Source organism: Canis lupus, chromosome 17 (assembly GCF_048164855.1).
Source record: "Canis lupus baileyi chromosome 17, mCanLup2.hap1, whole genome shotgun sequence".
Classification (NCBI taxonomy): Eukaryota; Metazoa; Chordata; class Mammalia; order Carnivora; family Canidae; genus Canis; species Canis lupus.
The window spans coordinates 45097012-45122818 of NC_132854.1; the positions used below are offsets into that span (position 1 = coordinate 45097012).

The 25807-nt window shown below is 33.2% G+C and overlaps 1 protein-coding gene across 13 annotated transcripts in view; it reads right to left on the reverse strand.

Annotated features, from left to right (window-relative positions):
* Nucleotides 1-25807, reverse strand: part of TDRD3 (tudor domain containing 3) — a 169756-nt gene that overhangs the window by 99387 nt on the left and 44562 nt on the right. For 6 of the 13 annotated variants that reach the window (XR_012010013.1, XM_072782850.1, XM_072782846.1 and 3 more), the window contains exons 2-3: nt 13577-13661; nt 7910-7975 (exon numbers count right to left, since the gene is read on the reverse strand). Coding sequence is in view for 5 of the 13 variants with exons in the window: in XM_072782846.1 (XP_072638947.1) it covers nt 7910-7975; nt 13577-13661 (151 nt within the window). In the remaining 8 variants the exon portion in view is untranslated. The remainder of the gene's footprint in view (nt 1-7909; nt 7976-13576; nt 13662-25807) is intronic. The other 7 variants (XM_072782856.1, XM_072782847.1, XM_072782845.1 and 4 more) reach the window with 2 other exon arrangements.

The following is a 25807-nucleotide window of genomic DNA, read 5'->3' on the forward strand; positions in this document are numbered from 1 at the left end:
AAAATGATCTTAGCCAAACCCTCAACTCAATGTAAGTTAGTAGCACCCCCACTAGCTCCACGTATCCTTTTTGAACAAAGCACTGCTGATTCAGGTGCCCAGGATTCCCATATAGAAAGATCAAGAAAGATCAAATCACAAGAAAACATCAAGAGACTCACAAAGAAGCCACAAAGCATGAGAATCATAAATAAAAAAAAAATTTTAATGTAAGTCTCTAAGGTCTAGAGATTTTAGAATTATCAAAAGTAGACTATAAGATAATAAGCAAAGACTTGTGCTGGTTCTTTGCAAAAACTAATGAAACTGATACTGAATAGGACCAATCAAGCAGGAGAGAGTAAAGATGCCAATCAGTGATTTAAGAGAGAATATTAATAAAAATATCAACATACTTTCATCAGCAGTGGAAAAGTAAAAGAGAACTATGCAGAGCAGTCTAAATGCCTATCAATTGGTGAATGAAAAGAAAAAGTGGTATATCCATACAATGGAAAACAACTCAGCAATAAACAGAAACAAACTACTGACACATTAACCTCAAAAACATTACACTAAGTTAAAGAAGCCAGATACAAGACAGTACATATGGTATGATTCCACTCATGCGAAATGTCAACAAAAAGCAAATTAATAAAGAAAACATAAAAGACTATAGATATAACATTAAGAATAATAAGTAACAGGTAGAAGAATTTAAGATCAATATACAGTTACCAGAGAGAAAAATTAGTAATTTTTTTAAAACACCATTTATAGCAATAAAAATAAAATACTCCAGGAATAAAGCTTACAAAAGATACAAGACCTATATGCCTTTAATAAATTATAAAACTATGGAAAAACCAAATAAATGAAGAGATATATCTAGAAATGTGCTAGAGGCAGCTCATACCAGTTCACAAGAACCTACTGTACACATTTCTTTCCAATTCCAGCATCAGTGATTTCATGGTGTAGCTTATAATCAGCCATGTAGTAATACTTTTGCTACAAAAGGTAGGAAATGCTACATATCAGAGCTTTTTTCTTCTCTTCATAGAGGCAGCTTATTAGCATTTCACTGGTAAATATGATATCATAAGCATATCAATGGTCTTTAAGCTGACCTGTAAATTCATTGCAATTTCAATCAAAACTCCAACAAATTTTTAGAAACTTGATCATTTGATTCTAAAATTTATATGTGTGTGGGGATGGGCAGGGACAGAATAGCCTAAAGAAGAATAACATATCTTACAACCACAAGATTAGAAAAACGTGATCATTTCAAGTGCCACAAATGATATAGATCAGTGGTACCTCGCGTGTACTACTGAATACAAATGATATAAATTTGGTACAACTACTTTGAAAAATAATTTGGCATAATCTTATAAAGTTGAACACTGGCTTAGCTCTAGCATGTAACAATTCAATCCCTGGCTATTTCCCCAGAGAAACTCTTACAAAATGCATCAGGAAACATATACAAATTTATTCCTAGAAATAGTGCATCTATTATAAAAATAAAAGAAAAAGAAAAGCACTTAAAATATCCATCAGTAGGAGAATGAGTAAGTAAACTGAGGTATATTTAAACAGTTTAATATTATATGAAAGAGAAAACAAATTAATAATAGGTACATGCCACATGCACACATATTAGATATAGAACCCTAAATGATAAGCAAATTACAACAGGCAATGTGTGAACATTTTTAAAACTTAAAAACAAAACTATGTATTGTTTAGAAATAACTATATATGTAAAATAGTTTTAAAAGTAAAGTTAAACTCTAAATTCACAGCAATCATGTTTTGGTGTGGGAGGAGGGAAGAGCTAGACATGGAGGTAGGCAGAGTAGTATTGTAATGTTCTAGTTCTTATATCAGGCCAAGGCTTCACAGGTACTCACTTCATTATTAAGCTTTAAAATATATAAATTTGTATGTCTCAAATATTACATTAAAATTGTTTACATGATATTTTGAAATTAAAGACATTAGGTAGTTCACAGAGGTATTAGGAGAATTAGAACTAGAACTGCCACCTACACAGTGAGGGAAAAACACTCATAATCAAACCATAGAACTGGTTTGATGGCCATGGTGTGTTGGTAAAACAGTTCTTAGATGGGGAGAGGAGAGAAGAAGCCTTAATATTTGTAGCATGTCAACTTCCATGGCTGATTTCAATTACCAATAAGTTACTAACTCTAAACTAGGAAGACATGCTGACAATTAGCATTCAGGAGCTATAACAAGCTGGATCCAGCACACTGCAAGTGTCTAGCTGTACATCTTGTACCATCAGTCTCACAGGCCCTCAACTGCTAATACCCTATAAACTCAATCTTGCTGTAGCTTCTACTACTAGCAGAGAGCATTCACCACAGTTCCTGCTTATTTGAGTGACTAGCCCAAGTCAATAGCAGCTACAGCTGACTAGCAGAGCTGCGGTACATATGCATGGCATTGCTGCAAAGGAGGCTGGGAAAAATGCATCCAGCATTTTCTTCTCCACCATATGACTTCTCCACTACATTCCCATATACACAGGAAGAGAACTCTGGTTCTAGGAATCACAAATGTCCACTGTACTTATCTTCCATGTATTATTATCAGTCAAGATTTTGTCAAGCTCTATTTCTTATAGTTTGTACAATAAAGTAGGTTTTTAAAATTTCTTGGAATTTTCCAAATAGACATAATAATGCTGAATATGTGTGTGTGGGTAGGTGTATATATATACCTACACACACATACACTCTCTTATCCTAAGATTTTAAATATGTCCCCAAGTGGGATCTACCCACTATTACCTCATTGAGAAGCACATCTCTAAAAACTAATAGTCTAGCAGGAAAAGCAACCTCCCCACCTTACCAAGCTGAGATGGCTGTCCCTTCATCACAAGTACTTCTGACATAATATTTGTTTCACTATATGAACACTGTAAGTTTCTTGATCTCTCATTAGGTTATGTGCTCCAACAAGGCAGGGGCTGTCTTGTTGATTTGCTGCATCCCTTGAACTTCGCACAAATATGGATTTGAAACTGCTTGACAAATACAGTATTTCCTTTGTCTTTACAATAATTTACTTAATTTACCTCTAGATCTATAAAGTGTGATAGAATCACTTGTGGATCTTAACTGAGAAAACTGAGAGCAGATGGTAATGAACTCTGCCAGAGGTCATTCAGCTACTAAGAGGAAGAATTAGGATTTAGATTTGATCTTACACCAAAGTCTGATGTCCTTCTATTACACATTCTAAAATATGACAAAATTTGTTACATAGCAAAAGCATATATAGGTATAAAGGGCAATTGAAATATTGATGCTTAAAAATTAATTCTGCCCAAAAGAGGTCAAGAAAATTAGGAGAGAAGTAGCATATGAATGGGGATTTGCAGAATAAATAGCAGTTTGCCTGGCAGCAAAGAGAAATTTTAAGAAAGTTACAGTTCCTTCATCTCTGCAGTAAAAAAAGAGAGCAGTAATCATATTTATTTTCAGTGTTTTTCTGAAGGCCACATAGATAATGCATATAAATTGCTTAACACAGGATCTAGCAGAGTCGATTTTCAGTAAAGAGGGGGAGGGGAAGGGGAGAAAAAGAAGAATTTGCTGGAAATCAGGGTTTTTCTAGAGAAGTTAGAAGCTTGCACAATCAGAGAAAGACAATTATCATATGGTTTCACTCATATGTGGAATATAGAAATAGTGAAAGGACCATAAGGAAAAGAGGGGAAACTGAGTGCCGATAAATGAGAGAGGAAGATAAACCATGAGAGACTCCTAACTCTGGGAAACAAAAAAAGGGTTGCAGGGCAAGGTGGGAGAGGGGATAGGATAACTGGGTGATGGACATGATGCAATGAGCACTAGGTGTTATACTATATGTTGGCAAATTCAATTAAAAGACAACAGATAGGACCTATGTATTGATAAAGGATTACCTAATAATAAATTAGTTTTCAGTTATAGAATCATTAATTCATCACTTGCTAAAAGGCTCATTTTTTGAAAGACTCTTGAAAACGTGTCATTAGAGTCATATAAAATGTAAAATGTAGACACTACTTCAAAAATAAAACTTTAGGAGAAAATAAAAAATGAGAATAAAAATTATTAAAAAAAAAGAAGCCTGCACAAAAAAAGATCAAGAGAAAATTAAGTCAAATTCACTGAAGATGCTGAAAAAAAAAAAAAAAAAGCAGCTTTGCAAAGGTAGTCCTTCATCCCTATCTCAAATTTCTCAAGTGATATTCACATACAGTGAGAGTGTAAATGTAAAAAAAAAATTAGTCACAGTAAAAAGAAAAACATTCTGAATCATAAATATGGTAATACCTTTACTAGAAGATCTAAAAGTTTCTACTCCTTAGAAATTTTAAAAACAGGGTATTATAAAAGCCTATTGAGAAACAGACATAGTCTTGAATAGGTTCTCCCAAACTTGAGATCCCCTGTAAAAAGCATCAATTTATACATCAAAGTACAGCACAGAACATAATTTCTCTTATTCAATCATTCAGAGCAATTACAGCAAATGAAATATGAGGAAAACACTGTGGGACTTCCAGTCAAAAGTAACCCTTCTGCTAGTGTACCATTTGCCTATTTCCACACCTTTATTCTTCACCTCTTTTGCATTTTGTTCTCTAGGAAAATTAAAAAAAAAAAAAAAAAAAAGTAAGGTGAACAGTTTGTTTTTCAATTATCAAGAGTATTTGTTTAATATATATTGTTTTGTACAGTTGTTTTTAAACCCCACAGAAGTTCTATTAATATTTGCCAATAAACACTTATAAATAAAGCATAGTAGAATCAATATTTCAGAGTAATCCATTATTCTGAAAAATAAAAGTGCATGTTTAATTTTAATAGCCCACCAGAAGGAACACTGACAAACTGTATTATTTACCACAGAATAAATTAACATACATAAAACATGATATAATTTTATTTAAATTAAAACTTTTTTCAATTATTTTTCTTTTCAAAAACATCTAATTTTCTAGACTGATGGTGAAAGGGCATTCACTTTGAATTTTAAGGCAGTGAAGCCATCTTGTGGTTGATATTGGTACTGCTAAAGCTTTGAGCCAGTCCTTTCCATTTGTAAAATTAGGTCTTTAATCAGTTTGATGTTTAAAAAAACATACACAACCTCTCATTTTTAAACCTTAGAAGGGAAAAATAAATACAGATCTGAAAGCCTTTGCTTTTTAGGGTTCCACAGCAATGAATAAGGTCATCACATAGCTGGACTGGTAAAGTATTTTTACATTAACCTATATTTTATAATTCTATACTTTGGTTCAGAGGCTTAAGCTATGGAAATGACTACTGCAACATATTAAACTTAAAAAAAATATGAAAAATACTAAACAGTATTGTAGAAAGAATAGTTTTACTTTTTTGTCATGACTTTGTTCCATGATTTTTTGCTTAAAAGCCATGAGGTTCCAAGACCTTGTAATACCTAAGATATGTAAAGCCTGTCTTGAAACACTCAGAAAAGAAGTTGAAAAAGATGGTTTGTTTCCCCACCACACTTCCTTCCACTCTCACAATCTTTATAGTCTAAAACTCAAACTTCCTCCTGCCTGTGGGAAGACCTGGCTTAGGCGTGGAAGCCTGGAGAAAACAATCTTCTTCCCCCTCAGCATTTCTTTTTTCTTTTATTTTTTTTTAAGTACCTGAGAGTGGGGGTTGAACTCACGATCCTGAGACCAAGACCTGCACTGAGATCAAGAGTCGGATGCTCAAATAACTGAAACCCAGGTACCACATTCCCCTTTAGCATTTTAAAAATTTATCTGAAACCTTTCTTTGCATTAAGGTCATGGGCAACCTTAGGGAGAAAATACAGGAACTGCAAAATAATGCTAAGAGAATGAAAGGAAAGAGAAAAGAACCTGAACGAAACTACTATATTCATTAACTATTAAGTTACTTGCATTTTTTGCTATTCTACTTTCTCCCAAATTAACAATGATAACTAAAAGCAATTACTAAGACTTCAGTCTCAAACTCCAGATGACAGTGCCTTTCTGAAGGCTCCAGATTTGTCTTAGAACAAAAAAGATGTAAATTCAATGTATCCAGGATTAACTGTCTTCTAACTACAGACCTACAATCTTTCTTACCTGACAGATCAAATTGGCTCTCCATTCTTCGTTTCCACTCTCAAATTCCCAAATGCTAAAAATGGTATTATCCAAGACTTAGTAAATATAATAATAATGATACACACCATGTGAGCATTTACTTTTGGTCTCTCTCAGAACTCTCCATACAACTTTAATCTACTTCCAAGGAGGATTACTGCTTTGATGTTAGTGACTTTTCCTGTAAAGAAGCTGCATTCATCAGAACTATCCAAGATTGCTGCCGAATCTGGGTTCTATAATCCAGAAGGTTGCTAAGTATGCTTCCCAGAACACCAGAATCAACATCCCATGGAAACTTGTCTAAAATAGAAATTTTTGGACTCTGTCTCAGTTCAGTGGAATCAGAAACTGGGGAAGTCAGGGGGTACTGGGGGAGGGGCTGGCAATCTGTGTTTTATTCAAGCTTCATGGTGATTCTGATGTATAGTGAAGTCTGAGAACTACTACCACAACTGAAGAAAGAGAGGTACAGAAACTGGAAAAAACTCTGAGAACAATGAAGCTGAATGAAAAGTTTGAGACAGAATAAACAAAGGAATCAAGATAACTAGCTTTCGCAAAAAGAAACCTGTGGCAATGACATTTACAAGTCTACAAGTATATGATGAATTATTCCCAAGGGAAAGTAAACAGATGCTCACCATTTCCCCTAAGGGAAGATAAAGAAGACATTATGAACTTTAAGTGGTTGCATAAGAAATTTAGATTACAATATACTTAAAGTCTGCTGACACAAAGTGTTTTCAAACATTAAAATGAACTGATGAGGAGTTTATAGAACCTCTGTTCTGAGTATCTGTCTCAAAAACAAGAATAGATTAGAAATTTTCTTATGGTTTTTTCCAACTAAATAATTACCATCATTTATATAAACATTAATATTTAGAAAATGTAATTAACGTTGTTACATTATAGACCTTTTACAATTATCTAAAATTTAATATATCTAATAACTATTTTAAATAGCGGTGTGTTAAAATGGTAAGAGTATCCAATCACAAAACATACACATTGAAAGTATGTATTTAAATTACATATAATGATGTTCTTTAATACTTCATAAAGTGACTAATAGCACATAAATTTCTTGGCTGACACAATTTACATGTATCTTCAAATAAAAAGAAATTGAAATAAATAAGAAGTAAGTCTGAGTAGTTGGTATATAAAAATTCTATCCCTGGATTTTAAAAAGATCACTGAAAAAATTGATAATATGAAAATATATATTTGAAATTATCTAATATATATGGCATATAAATTCACATATTACCATATTATATATAGTACACACTAACATATATATGTGGTCCAAAATGAAAGCAATAACCAAATCCACAGCTTTGATATATTGGTCCTAATATCCTCTCACAATCTTACAATTTTATTTAAAAAAGTTCATGAAATAAACATGGAAATAGGTAACTAAAATTAAAAGGTACGAAAAGGTACTACTATCCTGTACTCCAGCAATATCTGGTAAGTCTCACATGTAAGTGTGCCATAATTATTAATTCCTTAAACCAACATTTTTTTAAATGTTGAAAAGTCACCAAAGTTTAAAAGTTCAAGTCAATAATTTTCCATTTGTATAGAAAGTTACTATAAGGATAACTATGACCTATTCACTTCTAAATATTTTGCAGTTGCAATCTTTATTGACAAAAAATAATTCTAGTCAGTTAGTAAATGTTCATATTTATTGTAGTTAGCATAATTTAGGAAGTTAATGTTTTTCTTTACCTTTTCTACCTTTCCACCATTGATGTCACTGGGGAGGAATTTCTTGCCAATTGTTCTTAAGTCTGTCTAAAATAAAAATATTATTATTAAAATATAGAGAAAAATAAATCTAAATCTAATCTTACTCATAAACAAAAGATGAAATTACTTAAGGTTTGTAGAATTTAAATCAGTATCTTTTAGCTGATTGTGAGATCTGTACGTATAATCAATTTTTTCAAGTAACATAGTCCCATACATATGTTGTTTAAAGTACACTGGTAAGTTGAATAGTAATGTTAAAGGCCTTGATTCTGGTGATATTCCTTTCGATAACTTACTAAATCTTCTTTATTAAAACCTAATGCTTGATTTTATATAAACTGTAGTCTTACTAAAAATATTAATGCTTCAATCCCAAACCAAATGACTCATTTTAAATAAAGAAAAAAAATTTGATAACTGAATCCTACATAACATTCATATGAAGAGCCATGAAAACACATTATTCTATTGATTGTGATACCCATAACAAAGCTACATATACATACAAATATCCTAGAGAACAATACATTGCAACAGCAAGAATAGAAAGACTTTATTGTAGTAAAAATTAATATTATTTGCTTAAACAAATTACATAAATCAAAGTTAGTGAACAAATGATTAACTATATGAAAGTGTAGAAGAACATATTTCTCAGCAAACCAAAGGAAAACATAAGGACTAACACAAAGTTACAGCATTTCTGATGCAAAAATAAAATTTCAACTATACAGTTTACAAAAAAGCAGAACTTTTAAGGAAATTGTCCTCTTTAAGGAGGTAAAAACAAAAAGGAACAATAAGAAAATCACTCACAGGAAAATTATCATTACTCATGAAGAAGGCCTAATTATTTAAGCCAAAAAATTATCTTGATGACTGAGAGTGTAAGGTTAGATAACTAAATTTATATTGTTCTGTTATTCCTTAAAATATAATAACAGTAGCTCTTCATCTCCTCAAGAGCAAAATAAAAGAAAATAGGCTTAGAGTGCATTTAATCACATAGAGTGTAAGACAGAAATTCATGTTAGACTTAAGGGGAAAACACCAGATGATTAAAATTACTGTGACATAAAATGAAGACATAAAGTAGGATAGTCTGCTTTGATCACCTACAATAATAGAATGTCCTCTAACATGAAATTATCAGTATGTGGTCAGCTTAAGAAATGAGCATATAAATTATATAATTCCCACAGATCTTTCCAGTCTTTTACTACCATGATTTATATTTTACTTCTCAATGGAATGCAAGGGTTACTCCTAAGCTAAAACTCACCAAATAGAACTGCCAGACAAACTAAGCCCCAAATCCAAACAGTTGTCTAACAATGTATTAGTTTTATTGTCTTTGCAGCCTCCATCCAATAACAGAGTGAAAGAATTATAAAGCATACCTCTAGTTGCATGTAGACTTTTCACTTTGAAAATACTGAGTAACAGGGAAAAAAATTTTTTTTATATTAACTTTCCCTATATTGTTTGTTTTAATCCTAATGTTAATATGCATAAAGCACTTAGTACAACGAACTGCAGAGTAAGCACTTGATGAATGTTAGCTATCATGTTTATTTTAAAAGTGAATTTAAGGCACACATATTTTGTTACCATCTGAACATGAATAATCATCAACTTAGTAATACAACTAACAGTTCATAAAAATACAGGCATTGGTTTGAAATCACTCAAAGGCTAAAATATTTAAATATGTATGAGAAACAGAATAGATACAAATTTTATGATATACTATGGTCCCTCGTTTCTGGTTTCTAGCAATAATTATGAAATTTAACTTAAACTAAAATGAGGCATTGATGTAAGTAGGAATAAGCACTACACTAAAATCATAAACTTTGCATCATTACAAACTGCAGTTAACTAATAGAACCATGGACGCTGCTACAAATTCTCTAAATCCAGCTAATTCATTCCTCTACAAAATGGAAAAAATATCACCAATCCTATCTCATAAAGTTGTTATCAGGCTAAAAGGAGACAATATATTCAAAGTTTACATAACTTTTAAAGTGCTATATGCACATATAATGAATATTATTTTATTATTCTTTTAGCAAGATTACCCACCAGATCTTTAAATGTCTTACAATCAAAGTCAATTTATAAGTACTGAAAAGGCAATTTTATGATTCAGATGTTATTATATCGGGATTATCAGTAAAACTGGGTCCAAAAATACATTTATATTGGACATAAAAAATTACACAGGAGGAATATTTAATGTATAAATACACACACATGTGTGCATACATACAAAAGATTCCTATTTGTTCAAGTAAGTTCAATGGAGTCTCTATTTGGCAAATCATTTTATATCAAACAGAATCTTAAAAGGAATTTAAAAAAATCTGTTTTTACATGTTTACTAATACATAGTAGTCAGCAATTTAAGACTGAGCTATTATTTAGTTTACTTCTGAATAATTCAGGTATTTGAACCCAAAACTGCATGCTGGATTTCAATGTCATTTTTTAATATTCTTATTCCCCACTTAACCAGAGTAAAAAATTAAGAACTCTTCTTTGCAACATAAAAGTCTATTCAGAAATGAGTTAGACAGCAGCTCTGAGGCTGCTCTTTTTAGTAGGGCCTGCTTTTATTAGGTTGGCCCTAGGCTGGCATCTGGGAACTTTGTACTCGAACTATTTCCTAACTGGAAATGTGGTTCACTAACAAGACTATTTGAATAAACAATGTAATTTATGGTGAACACCTACTTTCTGGGGGAGGAGTCTTAAAATTGTTTCATCTAGGTGGAGAGTACCTTCATAAGCAGACCAATAATTGCCTTGGGTGCTAATCTCTAGTGGATTTCTCTGGGGAGAAACACTGTACAGTTACCGTTGCTGTTTGAAGGTTCACATTATGCCATTATGCCATGCTTTTACAAGAGACCTGCACAAGTTTTTGCTAACTGAAAGAAATTTGAAGATTTTCATTTTATAGGAAAAGGAAAAAGGCAAAAATAGTATTCAGTGTTTGTGTCACAATGAGCTTTTATAGAAACAGAATGCATCCCAAACAGTGAGAGGGGCACTGCCAAGCTTCCTCCCCAGGAACTAGCCTCAGCATCTCAGCATCAAACTATAATAGCTTTGAACTGTGTTGTGCACATCTGTGCTTTCTCTTGATTTATTTTGTGCATACTTTAGCAAGATATGCCCTAAGGTATCCAAAAATCTGAAGAGAGGTTACGTTTTGGGTCTGGGAATGCTCTAAAATCTTTCCATGTAAATTAATGGTAATTACTTCTTCACTTTATACCCTTTTGGCTTACAAAAGGTTTCACAGGAATGCCTTACCCTTCCTCCTTTCCTCCCTCCCTCCCTTCCTTGCTTCCTTCCTTCCTTTCTTTTTGAGGGAGAGAGAGAGCACGTGTATGTGAGCTGGAGGGCTAGGGGTAGAGGGATAGAGGGAGAGGCAGAAAGAATCTTAGGCAGGCTCCATGCCCAGAGCTGAAATGAAGAGTTGGTTGTTCAACCAACTGAGACACCCAGGTGCCCCAGGAATGCTCTACTTTTGGATAACAGGGAAAACTTGTACATATATTATTGCTTTTCATTGCTGGACAAAGGGAACAAGTTCAGTGTGTCCTGCACGGGACATGGGGGACACAAGAAAGCTTATGCATACAGTATTCTCCCAATATGTAATAAGTTATATATAATAAGAACCAATAATACAAGTCTTTTTCAACTAGCGACTATTACTCCCTAATCACTCAACACTTAAAAAAAAAAAAAAAACCTTCAACAAAAGTACTACAAATATGTGACTTTATTTAAAGGTGATAAGCTTGAAAAGTAGTGTAGACTTCATCCTAATTAAAAATATTTATTTTTCCTATCATATGACCTGATAGCTTGAGTATTCATCCATATATTTCAGGGAAAACTATAAAGACAAATAATTCATAAAATAATGGTCATCATGTACCCCTTACATGTACCCCTTACATATATACAACAAATACTTCATCTTATTTTATTTAAAGTTTCACACCCAAATTACACATAGCTCATTGCTATTTACCGAAGTATATAAATAAGAAAAATAAAAAGAGCAAAAGATTGTCATAAAATCTTTTCCTCATCATCTTTAGAATTTTTTTAAATGAATAGCATTCTTTAAATACTTTTCAAAAGTAGAATTCAATTATTAGAGTGCAAGTCAAAAAAAGTTAAAGTATATAGGAAATATTTGCATTTGTAGTCATAGACAACATGCATAATTTCTAAAACTTACTTTAAAAAATTGGATAGTCTTTTACTAAAAACCTACATCCTTAGTTCAGAAACAAAAAATGATCTTGTTAGTTTTACTGAATAAAATTCAAAGAAGCTGAAAAAAATGACAATGTGAAACAAATTTTATCTGTTTAAATCCATTTAATTGTGTACAAATTAAAGTAATTTAATTGTGTACAAATTAAAATAATTTTTATTTTTTATTATTTTTATTATTTTTAAAGATTTTATTTATTTATTCATGAGAGACACAGAGAGAGAGAGAGGCAGAGACACAGGCAGAGGGAGAAGTAGGCTCCCTGCCAGGAGCTCAATGCGGGACTCGATCCTGGGTCTCCAGGATCCCACCCTGGGTGGAAGGTGGCGCTAAACAGCTGAGCCACCCAGGGATCCCCCCTTAAAGTAATTTTTAAAGAAAAAGTTATACACAGTTATATTTTATTTTTAAATGTTCTTATCAGTTGCTACCATTTAATGCTTCATGTTATACCTATTTTGCAGTGATATGATGGATCTGTCATATGATTATCTGTCAAGAGAATAAGTAATTCTCTTATGAATTTTGTTGACTATCATAATGTATAAATTTAATAGATTAAATTATAAATTTAATAGATTGTTATTATAAAGATCATATGAAAAAATACCCACTGGGGTAACTACAAGGTTGAAAAAAAGAATATTCAAATAAATAAATAAATAAATGAATAAATAAAGAAAGAAAGAAAGAAATTTTTTTTAAAAAAGAAAAAATAATATTCATTTACTTATGCCCAAATGTCAAACAATTTTAATAACTCTTCAAAAAAATCCAAAAACCAATCCCAATTATGGAAAAGATACAGCTATAGAGATAAATGGAGGGAGAGAGATTGAAAAGAAATATATATATAACATAACTGTAATTATGGATGGCTTTAATTTTTTGTTTTTTAAAATGTTCTACAATATACATTACTTTTATCAACAGTAAATGTTAGTTTGAAACAACAGAATTGTCAAAAAGCTATAACCTAGCTAGAGTTCCTATGTTAATGATTTGTTTTGATAAATATGATTAGTATTTTCTGCTATCTACTGTAAATGTTATAAAATTCCATAACTGATCAATGGGGGGAAATGGGAATTTTAATTCCGTATTTTCCTTTTTCATTGCATTCTGTATAATAGATCTTATAAGAAACATGTATTTCTAAAAATTGGGCTGATATGAGGTCACCAAGTTCAACAAACATCACTGCAACTTAACTATATACTATAAAAACAAAAGATGTTCTCCATATTACTTATCTTAAAATCCAGTTAATTCTATAAGACGTTTTTCATGAAAGCTTCTAGGTTTAAAATGTTTATAAGTTAATAAACAAAACCTACATTGAGAGCAATCAGGATGATGTCATTTATATTGACTTTGTCAGGAGAACTTGTGCAAGCTTCAATGCCTTCATCTGAAAGATACCTGTTAAAATAAAATAAATGGTTTAATATTTTCTAAAATCAAAATTAACCAAAATTATATTCTTAAGTCAACATGCAATTTTATTCTGTACTATAGAATTCTACTACTACAAATACTAAAGAAAAAGCCCTGGATATTCCTTATTTACTATCTGTGATAGAACATAATAGGAAATGCATATTTTCCCTCTTTTGTATTCTTAAAGAGATATTGTGTCAATAAAATTGTCAGTATGCTTTCTAAGAAAAGCTGTTTAAATATCAAGATGCCTCTTAATGAATGTATGAGCTACTCTTACTATTATACAAATATAATATCTGACTGAAATATTTGTTAATACAGAAGTTCTTAGAGACTTGAGATGTGCTATAAAAACAGAACTAAAAACAACATAGATTTAAACTTAATCCCTGACAACTTCCTCTGTCTGCTACTTTCTCATATTATCTTCTCAAGTCCCCTTTTTTAGACATAACATTCCTGAGAATGTGTTAGTAAATGTTACAGACTTAAAGTGGCATGAAGATAGGCACTTTGTATCTTTTACTTTCCCTGTTCTCTCTTCAGTTTTTTCACTCATTCTCTTAACTTTTGATCTTTTATCTAGTCTAAACCAATCACACATCTGTTGCAGACACTAATTAATTCAAGAGTAAAAAGATTATTGAATCTAGATGGAGAATCATCTCTACCCATTCATTCATACCCAATGCAGGCATTTTAAAATTATTTGATAAATTCTAGAATTCAGGTGTCCCCCCCCCATCCCCGCAAAGTCTACCTGTTCAAATGCCCATTAACATCCCACATCTTTTATTTTTATATTTTTAACATTTTATTTTTAAATAATTTCTATACCCAATATGGAGCTCGAACTCATGGCCCCGAGATCAACAATCACACACTCTACTGACTGAGCCAGTCGGGCACCCACATCTCACATCTTTCATAATCAGTATCAACTCCTTTAACCAAAGTGCTGGTGCCAGCACTGCCGCTGCAGACATTTTCCCTCAAAAAGGATACAGGAGTGTTAGTCAGAACTAACTAACTCAAGCTCATTCCTGATGGCCAGCAATTCCACCATCCATCCCCAATATGACTGATTCTAAAACACTTGTCAATGCAAACTCTACCTGGAGACAGCAACCAAAGAGCATGTGCCTTACAAAACACAGAATGAATAATCTCTCAAAAGCTAAAGGGCAGGTGAAAAAGAAAAGTAAATTGAAGAATGCAAGAAAAATAAGAGATTAAAGGTGATAAGCCTAAGAACAAGATCAAGGAGATAAAAGTCAAGAAAGTATACAAATGAAAGCAAGAATAAGTTTCAGATCATGGCAGTGCTAATCAACAGGGATGAATGAAGTCAAGTAATTAACTGGGTTACAGAGAAAAAGCAGAAGTGTTAAGTACGTAGATGAGTCAGTAAGAATGAATGGAAGGGAGACAGTAATAACAGTACATAAATGACGGGGGGAATACAAATGTCTACAGTCAGCATAGACAGCTAAAACACTGCTTTAATTCAAAATGGCTGTTAATTTCCTTATTATGCTGTTAAATTTTCATTGTTCTTTGCCACTGACTATATGTCATTAATCATCTTAGAAATTCAGTTCTAGAAATATTAAGTCCCTATTTGTGTGAAAAGTATTATATGAGTCAGTAATAGGATTAGTAAAATGATGAAAATTAAACACCTGCCTTCAAGGAGTTCACTGCCTCTGCAGCACAACACAATAAATACATAAATAGTTAGCACGCAAGGCCAAAATAATTATAAATAAAACGTTACAGGGCCTCAAAGTGGCTATGGGATGGGAAAGAGTGCAAAAAAGGGAACAGTATGAGCAACAACGTAAAAGTAAAAAGGGTAAAGTACATTCTAGATGTAATAACCTGGAATATTCTGGGTGGAAAATGGGGAAGAAATGAGGGATGAGCACAAATTGAGACTGATTATAGGAAACAACAGTACACACAGAGATATGGGTGATATCTTAAATGCTGATTGAATAATTACAAAAACACAGCTTTCAAAATTCCTACACAATGTGGCAATAGTATGCAATGACTAATAAAATTCTTTGTTATTCTAGACAGGTGAGTCTTTAGAATTTAAAAGATCAGAGGAAGTGAGATGAATTGGAATAAATCTTTAAAATAATCAAAATTTACCCCTTCAATTCTACAGATGAGGAAAACAAGGCCCAAAGATATGATAACAGAACTTCCCAAAAATACAAACTTAAGTGATACAAAGTTAAAACAAGAATGCCTCCTGATTCTTAGTTCATCAGTCTTTTCATTACAACACATCATTTTTAATTATCAACTATAATGGCTACTGTTAGAAATACGATCTTCTCACAAACATAAGCCAGTATCTGTACAAAACAATTTCCTGATCCACTAGACAATTTTGCCAACACACACAAAAAGGGGACAACTAGGCAAACTCAATCAGTGAGCTCCAAAATACATTTAAGAAGAATAAGCCTAGGGGTGTCTGAGGGGTACACATGGTTAAGCTTCTGACTCTTGTTTCAGCTTAGGTCCTGATTTCAGAGTCATGAGATTGAGCCCAACATTCAGCTCTGTGCTCAACACAAAGTCTACTTAAGATTCTTTCCCCTTCCTCTGCCCCTTGCCCACAAGTACACTCTCTCTCAAATGAATAAGTATATCTTTTTAAAAAGTCTAGTTTCATAGTAAAAGATCAGAGAACTAATACAATAATTAGAGATTCAAAAATCATAATAACAATAAAAATACCTATCCCTACATAATATAAAAAGGGAAAGTCTAACAAAAATTGTAAAGATAGAAGCCATAAAAAGGTGAAAATCTGACTTTATACATGTGTAAGTCAAATATGTGATATCTTTCAAAAAATGCCTGTAAAAGACCTCTTGAATACAACAAATTCCAAAATGTGGCTCAGTCTTAATTTCCACATCCTACAGGTCTCCATTACTCACCCTTCATATTTTGAAAAATCAAAGGATTTGAGCCTTACAGCTATACTCCTATCAAGGAACAGGAGACCCATTCACAGCCTTCCTTAGTAACATCTTGGCGATCTGTCTGTACCATTTTCACTGAAGGACTGAACCTAAATTAACTGTAACTTGGGATTTGCAAATTAATATTTTTGTTTTTGTAAATATTTAAAATTCCAACACTATCAATGAATAAAACAAGTAAAAAGGAATAAAACAAAGAATAAAAGTCAAATTCCCAAATTGGCTTCAAGATGCATCACAGTAATGCAGTAACTTAAACACAAAACACAAAATCCAGTAGCCTTAATGAAAGAAATTTGGGGAAAGAAAGGAATTGAGAAATTGGAGCAAGCATTCCAGATCTGATCACTGTACATATCCGTACTATGGACCTGGAGGAAAAAGATTATAATCGGTTCCCATGTACCATCTTTGAGCACGTAAAACTCAAAGGCATAGACCTTAAAGAAGAAACAAATCCCAGAGAGCTCTTGTTTACTAAAGTAGTAAAAGCACACATTTCTCCGTGCTAGTGGAGATTTTGGAACAGTATCATTAATAAGATCACTCATTACTATTCTGTACTAAAAATACATTGAAAGACATTTTATTGACAAGCAAGGCCCTAAGGGGCTAAATTTCTTCATGATACTCACAGAACAGACTAACACTTCTCACTAATTTTAACTTCAAATAATGCCATTTTATTTCATAGTTTAATAGGTGCTCAAATTTTTAAAAAATATTTTAGGAACTGCTTCCTTTTTTCATAAATAGAAGATATTAAAATCCATCTTACTCAGAGTCACTTAATTTGTGACTGAGCAAACTCTTTTCACTATGGAAATAAAAGGTCCAAAATTAATTATTCATCACCAATTTCACACTAAGCAATAAGTGACACAGCCTTATTGCTGATAAGGAGAGGGGATTTTCTATTACAGATAATAAATACATATTCAATGAGAAGGGTCACAGCCTAAGTGCTACTAGCAGAACCATCTTCAGTTCATGTTCCAAAGTCACTTAGGCATTTAAAAACAAACATGCCCAAAATATAGTTCAAGAGCCTCAACTAATAGAAAACTGTGATAAAACAAATATTATTATTTTAATCCCATTTATTTGACTGAGTGGATCACCATTACACCTCTTACTACCAGTAAGGGAAAAAACAGCCAATTTCCCTTTCATTCATTCCTCTGAAAGCAGGTAAAATCATTGAGTCTAACTTATTCGCTGGCTGTGATGGACACAGAATGAGGAGGCCCCAGACAAAGTGGAGACTCCATGCCCCATCCAAAGGGGGCAAATCAAATGGTCTCATGTGGTTTTTGTAGTCTTTGATCTATACGTGCTTATTTGCTACTCCATTGAGATTCTGGCCCAAGTATGTAATCTAAATGTCAAAATGGGAATTTTAACAAGTGAATTCCTGCTTAAACACAAAGAAAATAAAAATAACTAACTTCCAATTAATTACCCAAGGTCATGTGGGGAAAGAAGAGAATAAAACATGAGATAAAAAAAAAAAAAAACCACTTATATTCAAAGGTATCTTTGGTCCTGTCAAATATGGAAGTTGACAACCTACTGCAAATTCTCTCTCTCTATATATATATATTTTTTTTTTCAGTTAACTCTATACCCAACATAGAGTTTGAACTCCTAACCCCAAGATCAAAAGCACATGCTCTACCAACTTAGTCATCCAGGTGCCTCCCTAACACATTAAAAAATATTTTACAAAATTGCCTGAATAAAGCTCTCTCTATCCTCTCTACCTATCCTGTTTCCATCCCCACTGTTTAAGTGAATTGTAACATGCTTGCCAAAAAATTCTGTTTTTGCTATATTCTTATACCTCAGAGATATACTGAGATGATAACTTGCTAATTCCCTCCTTGAGGGCATGAGAAAATGACTTAAAGATTCCTGCTTATGAATAGAATTTGGGAAAACATAATGCAGGGCTACCTTGTTTTATTATACTTCACTGTAACTGTGCTTTGCAGATATTGCACTTTTTACAAATTGAAAGTTTGTGGCAACCCTGTGTCAGCAAGTCTATTGGTGTCGTTTTTCCAATAGCATTTGTGCACTTTGTGTGTCACACTTTGGTAATTCTCACAACATTTCAAACCTTTTCATCATTATCATATGTTATGGTAAGATCTGAGATCAATGATCTTTGATGTTACTACTGTAATTGTTTTGGGTGCCATGAACCACACGTATACAAGAAGGTGAACTTAATCCATAAATACGTGTATTCTAATGGCTTCACCAACCACTGCACTGCTCTCTCATCTCTCTTCCTGCTCCTTGGGCCTTCCTATGGTCTGAGATACAATATTGAAATCAAGCCAATTAATAGCCCTACGTTGGCCTCTAAAGTGTTCAAGTGAAAGGAAGAGTCATCCATTTCTCACTTTAAATCAAAAGCTAAACATTATTTAGTGAGGAAGGCATGTAGAAAGCTGAGACAGGCTGAAAGTTAGGCCACTGTACCAGTTAGCTAAGTTGTAAATGCACAGAAACGGTTGTTAAAGGAAAAAGTGCTATTCCAGTGAACAAATGATAAGAAAGTGACACAGCCTTATTGCTGATAAGGAGAAAGTTTTAATGTTTGGATAGAAGATCAAACCAGGCACAACAGTCCCTTAAGCCAAAGCCTAATCCAGAGCAAGGTCCAAACTCTCTTCAGTTCTATGAAGACTGAGAGAAGTGAGGAAGCTGCAGAATTAGTTTGAAGCTAGCAGAGGTTTAAGGTTTAAGGTTCATGAGGTTTAAGGAAAGAGGCCATCTCCGTAACATTAAAGTGCAAGGCAAAGCAGCAAGTACTGATGTAGAAGATGCAGCAAGATATCCAGAAGATCTAGCTAAAATCATTAATGAAGGTGGCTATACCAAACAATAGATTTTCAGTGTAGATGAAACCTTTTTCTATTGGAAGAAGATACCATCTAGAACTTCCATAGCTAGAGAGGAGAACTCAATGCCTGGCTTCAAAGGTTCAAGGGACAGGCTGACTCTCTTTTTACAAGCTAATGCAACTGGTGATTTTAAGTTGAAGCCAATGTTCATTTACCATTCTGAAAATCCTAGGGCCCTTAAGAATTACCCTAAGTCTACTGTGCCTGTGTTCTATAAGAAACAACAATAACAAAGCCTGGAGGACAGCACATCTGTTTACAACATGGTTTACTGAATATTTTCAGCCCAATGTTGAAACTTACTGCTCAGTAAAAAAGACTCCTTTCAAATTACCACTAATTGACAATGCACCTGGTCACCCAAGATCTTTGATGGAGATATACAACAAGATTAATGTTGTTTTCATGCCTGCTAACACAACATCCAGTCTGTATCCACTCTGCAGTCAAGGAATAATTTAGACTTTCAAGTCTGTTACTTAAGAAATAGATTTTGGAAAAATAAAGAAAAAGAAATACATTTTGTAAAGCTATAGCGGCCATAGATAGTGATTCCTCCGATGGATCTGGGCAAAGTAAATTGGAAGAACTTCTGGAAAGGATTCACCAATCTAGATGCCATTAAGGACATTCCTGATTCATGGAACAGGTCAAAATACCAACATTTACAGAAGTACGGAAGAAGCTGATTCCAACCCTCATGGATGACTTTGAGAGGTTCAAGACTTTAGTGAAAGAAGGAACTGCAGTTAGGGTAGAAATGGCAAGAAAATTAAAATTAAAAGTGGAGCCTGAAGATGGGACTGAACTGCTGCAATCTCATGATAAAACTTCAATAGATGAGGAGCTGATTCTGATGGATGAGCAAAGAAAGTGGTTTCCTGAGATGGAATCTGTTTCTGGTAAAGATACTGGGAAGATGATTGAAACAAAGGATTTAGAATATGGCATAAACTTAGTTGATAAAGCAGCAGCAGGTTTGGGAGGATTGATTCCAATTCTGAAAGAAGTTCTGCTGTGGGTAAAATGTTATCAAACAGCACCACATGCTACAGAGAAATTGTTGTTATAGAGGAAGTCAATTAATGAGGCAAATTTCATTGCTGTCTCATTTTATTTTTTTAAGATTTTATTTATTTCTTAGAGATACAGAGAGAGAGAGAGGCAGAGACACAGGCAGAGGGAGACGCAGGCTCCATGCAGGGAGCCCAACGTGGGACTCCATCCCAGATCTCCAGGATCCCGCCCTGGACCAAAGGTAGCGCTAAACCGCTGAGCCACCAGGGCTACCCGCTGTCTCATTTTTAAAAATTACCACAGCCACCCCAACTTCAGCAACCACACCTTGATCAGTCAACAGCTATCAACACCCAGGCTAGACCCTCCAACAGCAAAAAGATCACAACTCACTGAAAGTGAGATGACAGCATTTTTAGCAATAAAGTATTTTTAAATTATGTACATTTTGTAGACACAATGCTATTCTACACCTATTGTACAATGCTACTGTAGATTATAGTTAAGACATAACTTTTATATGCACCAGGAAATAAAAAAATCTGACTTGCTTTATTGTGATATTCATTTTACTGTGGTGATATGAAATCAAACCCACAGTATCTCTGAGGTATGCCTGTATTTAACTATACTGAGTAAAAAGATTAGTAAGATAACAAAGCTAATAAAAATTGGCATAAAATTTACTTCAGATCACTTGGAACAGATTAAATCAATACATTCATTATAGTTTATAGATACATTAGGGATAAAAAAAATCACTGACGAGAATACAAATTGATATGCCAGTAGTAAGTTGAATGAATCCATGGGATTCTCTGTCTAAATTCCTATTAAGCAGAGTAATTAGGAGGACTAAAACACTACTAAAAATAATTCAGAAGAGGACATACTATGACACACAAAAGATAATAATGGAAAAAAAAAAGTCTTTTTTTGCCTTTCCAATGACAACTGCATTTCTCTATCACTACCATTTTCTTTCCTTCTTTAGTTAAAATGGCTATCTACTATGCCAAAATAAATGCCACTGAATTCTTGGAATCTTTATTCCAACCATTACAATAAGGACCTGAATCAACACTAGCTTAAAATTTAATTTTCTCTGTGGTTTATGTATGAATGTATCAGATGAATAAAGTTATGTCTTATTTAAAGTACATTTAAGTATAATCACTTACTGTTGATCTTAATCAATATAGTACACTATTTTTATTTTTTATTTTTTATTTATTTTTTTTTAATTTTTATTTATTCATGATAGGCACACAGTGAGAGAGAGAGAGGCAGAGACACAGGCAGGGGGAGAAGCAGGCTCCATGCACCGGGAGCCTGACGTGGGATTCGATCCTGGATCTCCAGGATCGCGCCCTGGGCCAAAGGCAGGCGCCAAACCGCTGCGCCACCCAGGGATCCCAGTACACTATTTTTAATACTATATTTTATCCAGAAATAAACTATTTTTAAAAGTACATTAATTTTTCAGTTTTTAGTTTTTATGATTTCTTTACATACACAAATGTACATTATTTCCATTTAGCTAACTTACAACATTAAGTTTTTTCCACATGTACCATACACCCCAAAAATCTATTTTAATTTCTTCTACACTAACTGTTCAAGTTGTTATATGATCAAAATAGAATATCAAAAGCAAAGATAGCATCATAAAAAACTTAATATTAACATTTGATATTTTTATTTTTTAAAAGATTTTGAGAGAGCAAGTGAGAGAGAGCACCATCAGTGGGGCAGGGAGAGGCAGAAGCAGGCTCCCTGCTGTGCTGGGAGCTCCTCAAGGGGCTCAATCCCAGGACTCTGGGATCATAACCCAAGCTGAGGGCAGACACTTAAACCAACTGAGCCACCCAGGTGCCCCAAAACCTTAACATTTAAATGCAATTTTTTCATAAAATTAACTGGCACAAAAACTGCAAAGATGAATATGCAAAAAAACTTAAAAAAAAGAAAATTTGCTTAGTACTACAGAGACATTTCTTTCTCTAAACAACTTCTGGATATGTGAAGCATTATGGAAAGCCTTGATATATACTATGATCAATATCCTAATACTCAAACATTTCAATGGCCAGACAAAAAGTTTTTGGCCCTACATTAAACTTTGAGATGGAAATTAGAAAAAATCATAAGGGAAATCCTTTGAAAAGCTATTGCTAATTTAAAACACTTGAAAGTGCTTAAATTCTAAAAAAACAAAACCTTTATTTTTGTTAGGCACTTCCTTTAAAATACCGAAGATTTACTGGCAAATTCTGAAGGCTGTACTACTTGAAAACACCACTAGATGACAACCTTGCTTCACAAAGTAAAATAGTACACTCCTACTATTACTGAAAGATGAGCCTGAAAGATGTCCTAAACTAGCTTTAAAATAAAGGTTTTTGGCATTTACCTGCTTGTAAGGAGTAGGAGAGATATCGGAGAAAATAAAATAGACTATTATAATTTTAAAATTAGTGTTTGCCTATCAAGATCACTCAGGGTTTAAAAATAAACTCATTTAGTAAGCATTTAAAAGTTACCTCCTCATAAGAAAAAAAAATTGAAGAATATCTAAAGATAATTTCTCTTGTATTGTCTCTTAGGTGCATCCTTTGAAAATAGAGACTTATAAAAAGTACATATAAAGTAGAGAATAACTTTGCTGTGAAGTAGTTACAAAGAATATTTTCAACATTATTTCAATAGTTGCTTTTCTCTGACATCAAAATAAGTAAGCGTGACAACTTCAAGAGAACAACCATAAGAAGATAGGTGACAATAAATTACAAACTTCTATTTTTTTGTAACACATTTTTAGATATTAAAATATTTTTCCTATACAAAAACTAACCTATAATGATATTAACCCTGGAATGCTTATTTGGTACAAAAAATTTTAACAGCTGAGCAAATAAAATTTTGTATATAATTCCTATGAAATCCCATAATAGATATATGATGAAGAATAGTGGCAATGGGAACCTATTTATGTTATTCATTTTTTCTAACCAAGCCCTCACATAAATTTAAAAGTATAAAATGAAGCCTGTATATTTTTACTTTCATTGGAGGTTATAATTTATATCCTTCCTTCGACTCAACATTTTCATAGTTTAATTCAGAAGCAGAGCTGAGGTTACGTTTTAGTGACTCATATTTTAAAATATAAGAGTTTTTAATATTTCTGTCATTTTTCCCTCAGCACAAAGGTGATTATCTATAGAACTATACATCAGGTGGAAAGCCTCACTTCAGGCCTGATGCCCTGTCCTCTGGCTACTACAATATAGAGTGTTAGAAACTGCAGAATGCATGCCGAGGGCCTCCCAGGATTAACCTCAGGTAACTACATACTCAGTTAAGTCTGTATAAGAAATGTTATTTAAAAATATAGCAAAAATTAGAAGGCATTTTTATGAAAAGCTTGGAGAGATTGTCATGTGATCTGTACTGTCTAGTAAGGCATAACTAGATGCTCATCTCGGCCTCACCCTTGAATACATGTGGAATCCTAGGCAATTTAATCTTTCTGCACCTCTGTTTTTCCCCCTAAGGAAAAAATGGAGATAATACTGAGAATATTGATATACAGATCTCAAGAATTAATGAGACAGCATGAAAAACCTAGCATATGCTTGATATAAAGTAGATGCTAATAAATACTAATTTTCTTGCTTCTCTCTTTTTTTTTATAAAGATTTTATTTATTTATTTCACATAGAGATAGAGTCAGAAAGTACAAGTGGGGGGGGGGGGGATGGCAGAGGGAGAGGGAGAAGCAGACTTTCCACTCAACAGGGAGCTGGATGCAAGGCTTGATCCGAGGACTGTGGGATCATGACCTAAGCCCAAAGGCAGACGCTTAACCGACTGAGCCACCCAGGTGCCCTAATTTTCTTCCTTCTTAAACACTGTACCCTTGGTATTTGTTCTGGAAAGTATTTTCAAAACATGATACATGAAGATGCCTTCTGGGTTCTTAGAAAAAAAGAAAAAGAATGAGAATTGCCAAACAACAAAGGAAATTTCTACAAAGGCTACAACTAAAAGAAGCGTGTGTGTCTGTGTATGTTTCTTTATAGGAAGACTGAACTACATGTTTCTAACATTTCACTTACAAGGAGTTCATTGAGAATAGAAGAAAAATGTCAGCAAAATGGAAAGAATTTCATTATTTAATTTGTGGATATCTTCCAATTTTATATCTACAGATACATTTATATAGTTTATAACAATAAAAAATAAGTTATTCCTTGAAATATTACTCAGCCATTAGAAATGACAAATACCCACCATTTGCTTCAACATGGATGGAACTGGAGGGGATTATGCTGAGTGAAATAAGTCAATCGGAGAAGCACAAACATTATATGTTCTCATTCATTTGGGGAATATAAATAATAGTGAAAGGGAATATAATGGAAGGGAGAAGAAATGTGAGGGAAATATCAGAAAGGGATACAGAACATAAAGACTCCTAACTCTGGGAAACGAACTAGGGGTGGTGGAGGAGGGCGGGGGGTGGGGTGAATGGGTGACGGGCACTGAGGGGGGCACTTGACGGGATGAGCACTGGGTGTTATTCTGTATGTTGGCAAATTGAACACCAATAAAAAATAAATTTATTATTAAAAAAAAGTTATTCCTTGAAATTGTGCAACTATTTCTGCTCAAAACAGAATTTCCGATGCAAAATTTGGTGCCATCATTTTTGCCCAATCTGCTATTTATGTCAAAATTTAAAACAATAATGTCAAAAAATAGCTCATGAGTAACACGCTTAAAATTCTTTAGCAAAGAATTACAGTTGTAATAACTAATTTTAAAATTTGATATTTTATAACTTATTTAAACTAATGTCATTTATTTAAACTTTAAAAAAGAAAATCAATAAATATGAATTCTAATTTTCATTTCTTTAAAATGCGTCTTACATACAAAATGCTTTATGTTGATAAAATTTTTGAAATTAAAATGCTGCATATGAATTATAAAACTTTAATTTTTAGTTTAGAAGACATCATTTACTTAAGTTAAGCATCTTGAGATGATTATATAAGTGGCCCTAAATCCAATAACAAGAATCCTTACAGGAAAGAAGCAGGGGTGTTCTGAGACAGAAACACAGAAGGAAGAGACATAGACACAGAGAAGGCCATGAGAAGATGAGGCAGATATGGAG